This window comes from Trachymyrmex cornetzi, unplaced genomic scaffold, assembly GCF_001594075.2.
Source record: "Trachymyrmex cornetzi isolate Tcor2-1 unplaced genomic scaffold, Tcor1.1 scaffold248, whole genome shotgun sequence".
NCBI lineage: Eukaryota > Metazoa > Arthropoda > Insecta > Hymenoptera > Formicidae > Trachymyrmex > Trachymyrmex cornetzi.
The window spans coordinates 138,705-148,840 of NW_017297144.1; the positions used below are offsets into that span (position 1 = coordinate 138,705).

A 10,136-nucleotide genomic window follows, 5' to 3' on the forward strand; every position below is an offset into this window, starting at 1 on the left:
TTTTTTGTTAATACACAACTTTTTAACCAATAACAAGCAACAGCTAAAATCTACTGGAAGAAACTCAGCCATAATTTTGACAACACATGTTAAAATCAAGGTCATCGGCGCTGGTTCCCACCACCTGAATATTTACCATATTTTTAAAAATCAAACTAAATTAATTTAAAAAATAAAGGTTTTGGAGGCAAATTAAAATGTGATATTGTATGTATAAAACATAAAATAAAATATCCTTGGATATTATATCTTTGAATATAAATAACGAAAAATTATTATTGTCAGTAAGCAACGCTGAGATGATGTCGGCCGACGCCGAAGCGGAAACTATTCTTGAACGAGCGACCACGTGGCTGTGGAGTCAACGGGATAAGGACGCAAGTTGGGGTAACGACACACATCGAATAGTATTAGTTCTTCGTCTGGCCAATCTTTCTCGTGATGATAACGTCGCGCCGCCGGCGCCGCTTGAATTGCAACTCATTGCTAAACAAATGGAACTAGAAATTGTGCTTCTACTTTGGAGGTAAAAATTTATCATAATTGTTTTAACTCTTGCTTATTGACAATTATTTGTTCAGAATTTTTTATCAATTTTTTAGTACTGCATTTTCTTATTTTTACCAACACATGAGAAAATACGGTATTAAAAAATTTTGAAAAAATTCTCAGAACTTTATGAGAAGAAAACTAACAATTTTTGTCTCTTGCTGTTTTTCTGTAAAGTTGGTAATATTTGAGTACAATATTATTGAAAACCAATATTCAGCGATTTTTAGTAATCAATATCTTGTTAACTATTGTGAAAATTACAAAATGGTAGAGGACTTTTCGACTCATTGTCAGTTTAGTCCCTGTCTACCTTCCTGTGAGTTATTGCAATAGTCTCGCTGGACACTCAGTATATATTGTAGATTTTTGGTACTGGTAGTGTATATCGGAACACAGATCTCTAGATTAAACATTCCAACGAGAGTGGGGGTAGATCTTATGTAAAAAAGACCGCATTGTAACTACATTTAACTATTGATAAGAATCCAATACACGGATCGAAACGTATAATTTATTATAATAAAGATTTCACAAACAATATCAACTGGTTTTGGACTCGACTGGCTTTAAAACCTTCTATTTTTATTCACAAGAGTCAATCACTTAACGATCTTATATTAGTACCATATATATAGTATTTTCATATATTTTCATATACGATATTTTTCCATATCGAAAATATGTCTCCATATCGATGGGGACAATTTTTTTTCACGCCGTAATTAAAATATACGGAATCAATGTGTAGATACCACGTACTTGTTCTCATTGAAAATGTATGCATTTCTCGAAAAATTAGTTTTTATTCAATACACAGATATAAATTTATTATATCAAACGCTCTTATATGAATTGTTTATGGCCGTTTGTGTTTACAGACATCGGGAGATGGGGTTTTCTCCGGGACAACTAGCAAGCTATACTTTGGCTTTGAACGCAATGTGCATGGACCCCAGACAATTCCATGGTCACGATTTAATCGGTACTTTGCAACATCATGAACCGCCAATCGATTACGATTTTGCGTTGACTACGCTCGCAGCATGTAGCGCGCAAGCACATGTGCGCAAACGGCAGATGCGTCGTCTCTTAGATATTGCGAATGCCGCGCGAGACCATAATGTTGGTAAGTGCCTCTTTATTGTTTCAAAATTCTCATATTACCGGATAATAAGAAACGAAAAAAATAAATTTTTATTTTCTAATTCTAATTTTGCGTTGCTTAAATTACATGGCAGTAAATATTTTTATTACTAAATAATATTTTTAGATACTATCGCAATGTTGATCCTGGCTTTGCGGTGTATCGTCCAAGATCACCGACATCGCAACCTTCATCACATCGTTCGTAAACCATCGATCGAGTTAGCACAACAGCAAAGGCACGATGGCAGTTTTGGTGATCTACGCAACACCGTGCTGGTGATGCAAGCGCTAGAAGAAATCGAAAATGAACCGGCTGATAACTGGAATAGATCCGCTGCTTTAGCTTGGCTGATCAATCAACAACGACCAGATGGTTCGTTTCGTGGCAATATCCATGCCACTGCAGAGGCTATGTTAGGTGTCACGCCGCGTGGATTGGCCAGCATCCGAGCCCTCGACTGCGGACAGGGTTTATTGGACAATTCGTCACCTCGCCTGACTACAAGCAATAGTAAACATCATCCATTATTGTATTTTTGAAAAAATGTATTTTATAAATATCTCAGGATATCCGTTTTTAATATTTATAACTTAGAAATATTCATAAAATGTTCTTTAAACATATAATGGACAATGGATATCCATAATACTATGCACGTCCATTTATAAAATTGGTAAACGTAGTTCAATTTCTGACATATCTAATACAATACATATTCGAATGAACATAAATGAATAATGACGAATATATAAGTGGACTTTCTAAGGACGATGAAATGAAACGATAAATATTTATATTTATGTAAAAATTAATGCAGAAACCTGATATTCCTAGAAATTTGCGACCGCACTCATGAGCATAATGCAACTTCGTCGCAAATTCATTTTATTCCGTATTTTATAAATTTTACTCAGATTTTATCCGTCAGATTCAACACAAATCGTACTTGTGAGAATAACATGGTCTATATATCAAGTGCGAATATCGCAGTAAACACGGTTTACCCCGTATAGTTGCGCATAATTAACAAAAGTTTAACTTTTCGAAATAATGTTTAAATTAACGTCGATGTTAATGAATAATCTTTTTTTTTCCTTTTTTTTTCTGAAAATGTTACTTTTGGTTGAACTATGTCACATGTCAATGTATCTTCTACCGTTGAATGATTCTTCAAACTTACAAGTTGCAGATATTGGAACACCCGATGATCATAGCGAGATCCCTCTGCCATCAGAAATGTCAGGAAATAATACAAGCAATACAGATATTACGCTTACCACAGCGCCTGTGCTTATAAACGTGTCCTATACGTTGTGGGTTGGCAGCAATGTAAACGAAACGTACAACCTGACAGTGACTGTACCAAAAAACGAGACTTTCTATAGTGTGATGCTGTTGGCGGCAAGCATGTCTCCCCATTTCCAATTTACCGCTTCCGAATGGCCTAACGGTCATTACGTTCACACGCTGGCTGGCTACAAAGAGGAACCAATGTCCTATCATTACTGGCTACTTTACAGATTATCCTTACCGCCCGAACCATCCTCGCCGCCCGGAAATCAATTGGTTGCACCTGGAGGTATGAATCTCAGTTATTCCCTTACTTGAACATTTCTACAAGTAATTGCAATTTCTAATTAAGGAACTGCACGACATAATAATTATCCGTTATTATATTATTGGCTAAACGAATAAAGCGTGCTTCTCAAGCGTTTGTGAAAATATTACAACTGAAAAATTTCAAACGCTTAATTAGGAAGTTCAGTAGAGTATTTTAGAGTAATTTATCTTTTTATCCTAAGATTCCTTAATGTTTTTACTGTAAAATTTCGCCAAAACTGTAATTATTTATCTTTTATATACTTATATGTATATATTATTAGGGGATTGCATTGAAAGCTCTAGCTGCGTATGCTGTGATTAGAGATTAGAGTCATCTGTTACTTGTGTCATTTTGAATTGTGAATATTTCCTACTAAAATATAGTCAACAAACGCCATCTTTTGATTATTCATGTGCTTTTCTATAATATCTGGCTAATAAAATGCTGAATACCAGACATGTATAATTTATGTTTCACGATTATGATAGTAATAGTAGTAATAATAATAATAATAGTAAATATATAATCAAACAATACAATAAAAATAATTAAAAAATATTAAAAATAACATCAATGACGAAAATAACACCAGCAATAAGCAAATATTTACATTTTATTATACCGCTCCCCCCCTCCCCCCAGAATAACTCACTGGATCTGTCCCTGACATTATAACTTAATAAATAAATAAGAAAAAATATGGAAAATATTGTCTAAGTAAAATCTTTAAATATAACATTTTAATTTATTAACTGAGAAAAAATCGTGTTATACGTACACTATCTCTACAGCACAAAATATTGCAGCAATATTTCAATAATGCGCAATATTACAAAAATTGCAGCAATATTGTTGCAATATTGAAATTATAATATTTTATTGGAAATATCGCAATAATATTGCAAAATATTGTAATTTTAATTTTGTAGAAAATATTGCAATATATTGTTGCAATATTACAATTCAGTAAATAAATACGCAGTCCCGCCACGATAGGGATACGCTTCTTGCAAAGAGAAAACGTCTAGGAGTCCTATAAAAAGGAGCAAATCGAGTTGGCGAATTTCCTGGAGATTCCCAACCTTTTTTTGGATATGCTTTCTAGGCTCCCGAACATTTTTTGATCATAACTTATCGTATGTATTTTGAAATATGATGTTAAGCAATAATACGTTAGCAATTAATAAAACTGGAATAAATTATTGAAATATTACATGTTATAGCAATATGTATGGAATATTTTATTTTTGTGGACATAGGAATATCGCTACAATATTGCAGCAATGTTTTATGAAATAATGCAATTTTTTAAAATAATATTGCAATATTTCGTGCTGTAGGGGTATACATATATTGACATATAACGCAGAAATATTTATTTATAGAAATTTATTGAAAGAAAAGGATTTAATTAAATATACAGCAACATATAAATATATTTACTTATTGATAATTTTAATTATTTCTTTATATTTACAGGTGTCGATAACTTGCAGATTAGCGAAGGAGAGCATTATCTCTTCTGGTACAAGAAGCTATGAAGTATGAACTATTATATTGAACTACAAAATCCCTTAAGCAGAATATCAGCAGATTGGCAGCAGATTTAATCAGTACATGTCAGCAGATTGATGCCAATTGCATACATATTTAGTTTATATTTTTTGTCGACAAAACCTATATACTTATGATTAGGCAGCAGATTAACGGCAGAAATTAAGCAGAATCTGTTAATATAACCTGACAGCAGATTGACGGCAAAAATCGATTAGACTCTGCGCTATCTGATGATAGATTGGCAGCAGATATCGAGTAGAAGCTGTTGAAATCACATTACGATTTAAATAACAAAACAACAGTTGTTTTGTTATTTAAATTGTAACGTGATTATATATATAATATTGAGAAATATTTGGAAAAAATTTTTTTGTTTTATTTTAATTTTATGTGTGTAATTTTGTTTATTTTGTTATAGAAATTAATATATTTTACATTAAATCGTTAGATTCTTTGAATATTTTTAAGATATCCTAAAAGTCGTAACCTTTGTCCTTTGTATAGCAACACCAACCACCATTTTCTAAGTACACTCGTTAGTTTCCTCTATACAAAAACGAATCATGTTTTGTACTAAATGTACGTATAAATAATGTACAAATAATTGACACATCCGACATTTGCAGTCATTAGATTTTGATTAAATGGAGAATTCGATTAATTTTACATAATGAGAAATAGACATTACCAACAGTATTACAAGTATTCATTGGTAGTGCACTCATGTGAATTTAGCTCTGAACTTTACAAAAAATTAATTTTCTACAGCTCGTTCGACTGCTCATCACTGTGCACATATATGCACATTTCGAATTTTTGTTTGCACACTTGCAGTAAAAAAGTTATTCAAAAAAACAATTTTAGGTAGCTAACATCACACTAGCCCTCCCTATTAGTAACAAATTAGTTTGAAATAGTCTTAATCGATAGATTTTTGTTTGCACATTTCGAAACAGGCCGATTTTTTGTTTGCGTATCTTTAGTTAAAAAGTAATAAACAATTAAAATTTCGAGAAAAGAGCGAGGGAAGGAAAAGAAGGGAATGAGTGAGAGAAAGAGGAATCTCGCAATTCTAAAACGAGAGATTTAGTATCCACTGCCATCGCTATTATCGACACTTTTAAAAAAGGAAAAGTTACATTGCTTTAATTTGAAACAAAAAATTAAATAAAAAAAAAGATATAAATATGTATATGTACACGCAATTGACTATGACTTTTGAAATTTTGTTTGGTAGCTAACTTGAACTTAATTGGGCGAAACAGATCGTCAGGTCAACATCATGACGTATTCATATTAATTAAAAATACAGAACAATTCTATTTATTAACACGTTGAATGCCGTGATTAATGTTAAAGCTCAGTAACAAACTTTTATAACTCATAATATTTGGATTTAGAGTAAATATGTTCTTTTAGATACGTTTAGTGATTAGAATATAATAACGACGTTATATTAACGTGCACAAAATGAAATCAGCTGTATTTAAAGAGATGCACAAATATTTTGTTGCTAGTATATATCGAAAATTGCATTTGTCGCATATTATTGTACGTACAGTTTTAGACAGGTTTAGACTCGTGTAATACTAAGGCCTGTATTCATAGTCGGTTCTTATTTCAAGATCGTCTTAAGTAATATCCTAAGACGCTAATGCGGCTCTCTGATTGGTTTATGACATTTCAAGATTGAACTTAAGACGATTTTGCATATAAGAATATAACTGATTATGAATACCGGCCCAAGAGCCAAAGTCCGTACGGCATCTAACGTGTTTCTATTGAAGTTATGAAACGATGTTTTTTATGAAACCGCAATGCATAAGCATACTTGTATTTAACATAATTAATTCATATTTAATAAAACTGAATAGCCGTATTCATATTAGCAAATATCCGCTCCCGATGTTTGCGTCTTAAATAGTAACTTAATTTATTAAGTGCTGTTATAATTGAAGAAAATGAACGACGAATAAATAAGTAAGTGAATATAAAGTAATTAAAGTAAAAAATGAGTAAAAAAGGATATACCTATATTATATCGCAACTTATTTAACAAGAAAAAGAAAAATAAAGACGTATCGTAAACACCATATTTTTGTTTTAAGCACAATATATTACCTATCAAGCATCTTAAATCGAATGCAATGTACAATTTTGTTTTTTCTCAAAATAAAGAGGAATTAGTAACATTCGCAGATCTAAACGATATATTGTGTATTTTTTATGTGTAACCTGATACTAATCTGATTTGTGATCTTATTTATTCGAACAAATGTTTAAAGAGATTTATGAATTGCTAAAAAAAGTTTTAAAACATTATTAACTCCTTGAGCACCTAACCTTAATTTTTCTTGTGATTACAGGGATTCTAAAGTGAAAGAAATATCTACATTTTTTCAGTAATATCTTTGAATTGGCTTTACAGATTGCAAAATTACGAGATACACACGGGAATAAATGCCTCAACATCCGAAGTTGCACGCATATCAGAGAAGGTATCAAAAGAAATAAGAAGAGAAGCATGAGAAGGAATGGGAAGACATGAAAAGGCATTTGTATCCCCGTGTATATACGATTAAAATATGCACAACAATGAAGAGAGTGGCAATCAATTTCATATTAAACGAAAAAAAAAAAAAGAAATATTGACGACGATAACGATTTTTACGAAAGTTGGTATATAAGAGTTTTTGATATCACACTGAATACAAATCTGAAGTCGAAATTACAAAAAACAAAATGACGGAACCAATACGGAGAATCCAAAAAAGTTGATCAAAGATACTTGAAATTTTTAATCCCCCAGCTTACCCTCTAATGACGGAGGGGCATCAATCTGGGCATAATTTTAAAAGTCTGTGAAATCTGTAAAATTTGAGACTAAAATGATTACAATTGACCCACATAATTCTCGAATATCAAATTATCAAGTCATACGTGTGTCATCCTATACAAATATTCATTTGTTTGAAAAATTTTGAGAGAAGATGTAAACTTTTCAAATACTTCTGAATATTTCTGAAAAATGTTCCAATTCCTATAAAAATTATGAGAATAATTTTCACCAGAGGAAGTCCCATGAAATGTATTTGCCGCGTACCGCGTAACCAATCAGAAGCGATCCGCTGTTGTGTGGTTTCGCGTTTTAATAGGCCTGTTCTTTTTGACTGAACTTTTGCACCAGTTCATTTTTCTTCCTTTTCTCTTTAAGAGGAAAAAAGATGAACTGGTGCAAAAGTTCAGCCAAAAAGAACAGGCCTATTGCTTATATTGATTAGTTACGCGATACGCGACAAATACGTCTCATGGGACTCTACTCTCATTCTCAGAAAATTATAAATTTTGAAAACAAAACACATTTTGAAAGTCTGCTCCTCATATGGCATATGTATAAGTTCGTGCACGAGATATTAATGATATACATACCCCTGTATTTAATCTAAACTTAATATTATTACAAAACTTAGTAGATTGTTTCATGACATAAAAAAAATCTTACATCATTGGTCTGTTTTTTATTCCTGCACTAGACTGCATTAGAACTTTTTTGCCGCTTTCACCAAATATTAAACATACCTATCTCACTTTAAGTTCTAAAAGTATACACTAATTCAACCACAAAAAACAGACCCCACGAGTCTTCTTACAATCCACGATTACATCGATGATGGAAGTAAAACTTCCATGGAACTTATACAGCTTATACTTTCACCATGGAAGTTATCATGGAAGTTATACTTCCACCATGATTACACCATAGATCGATTCTCTTCTGTGACATGCGAAACAACGTAACCTATATTTCAAGAGCAGTTCTGTTATGCAGAAAACATTGATTTATGGCTGGAAGAGATGTAAAAAACGTATTTGAAACTGAAAATGAAGCTGAAATAGGATCTGAGACACGGCAAAGGTTTTGTATCACTCATATATGAAAATGATTCTGTTGCAAATTCTCGTGAAAGTTCTCGTTCTTGTCGTTTTAATCTATCCCATTACTAATACTAAACATTTTTCATGTAACGTTCTTAAGCTATAATAATGTTCGGAATGTATATAATGATATACATATAATCCATAGATATTCGATAAATATAAATTTTTCTTAATTTTAATCTATTTCGTCTTTTTCTTTGAAGTAATATGTAAAATGACTTTTGATATTACCTTGTATAGGTATAATGCTTTTGCTATTTTCATTAATAAAAGATTGAAAGTCTAGTGCGACAAAATAAAATTGACATAAAAAAGTGGTTTTGCAAAAAACGTAAAAAATATGTACCATCAGATAGAATAGAGTACACTAGCAGAATGTAATTTTGCACGTTACTATAAAAAATTATTTATATAAAAATAATTTATGATTTTACAAAATTTAATTTTAATCTTAAAAAGAATTATTAATTTAATAAGAACTTAATTTAAAATACAATCTTTTTGTAGATTCGAAATTCCTTCACTTCAATTAACCTATATAAAACGAACGGGCATCTTTTTCAAGTTATATTGGAGAATTATTTTTGCTATCTGTTGGGCTATATCTTTGTTACCCTTCATCGCGGTATATGATTCTTCGGTAAATAGGAAATGTACTTATATATCAGTTTTTCAAATTAACACTCATAATCTAAAAATTTGTATTATATGAAACATCTTTAAATGTAACTTTGGTTTATATGTACAATGAAAAGTTATTATTCTTATTATATAACTTTTTAATAATTTCAATGTTGAATATTTTAATTGATTTTTACAGAGCGATGTTGTAATAATTTATTATTTAATTTAATTCACAATTTTGAAATTAACATAATATTTATAATTTCGTTTTCAAGTACTCAATTTTTGCAAAAAAACCGTTTAACCTTTTATTAAAATATTTCAAAAGATTTGATGCTTTATTTTAATTATATCCTATGAATTAAGTAACATAATAAATTAATTAATATTGTATATAATAATTGGTAAATATTGTTAAAAGGGAACCCAGCCCCAATGACCTTGACATATATTGTCAAGGTCATGACCCTGAATGACCTTCAACAGGTTTTAGCCTCCTCGCTCGTTATTAATTAAAAAATTATTAATAGTCAAAGTTAGTAATTATTTCCCTACTTTATATGAAGAGTCAGACAACTTTAGACAGGGAGAGAGGTATGAGGTGGACGAATTCAAGGAATACAACTTTCCACGCGAAGCGACTTTCACCCCACCTTCCTCCTGCTTCGGACCGTACGACTTTCCATGTGAGGCGACTTCCATCCTACCCCCCCC

General features: G+C 31.3%; 1 protein-coding gene across 1 annotated transcript; it reads left to right on the forward strand.

Annotated features, from left to right (window-relative positions):
• The first annotated feature begins 289 nt into the window (after positions 1-289).
• On the forward strand, positions 290-5,191 carry LOC108761475 (uncharacterized protein CG3556). Its single transcript, XM_018508066.1, has 5 exons — positions 290-526; positions 1,431-1,678; positions 1,823-2,209; positions 2,889-3,278; positions 4,782-5,191. The coding sequence occupies exons 1-5, from the start codon at positions 300-302 to the stop codon at positions 4,841-4,843; spliced, it is 1,314 nt and encodes a 437-aa protein (XP_018363568.1). The 5' UTR covers positions 290-299; the 3' UTR covers positions 4,844-5,191.
• The last annotated feature ends 4,945 nt before the right edge of the window (positions 5,192-10,136 follow it).

Excerpts from the sequence above, each read along its gene's own strand:
- LOC108761475 (XM_018508066.1), top strand. The coding sequence starts at position 300 with ATGATGTCGGCCGACGCCGAAGCGGAAACTATTCTTGAACGAGCGACC. Across the intron at positions 2,210-2,888 it reads TCGCCTGACTACAAGCAATA|ATATTGGAACACCCGATGAT; the intron begins GTAAACATCATC and ends TACAAGTTGCAG. Across the intron at positions 3,279-4,781 it reads TCAATTGGTTGCACCTGGAG|GTGTCGATAACTTGCAGATT; the intron begins GTATGAATCTCA and ends TTATATTTACAG.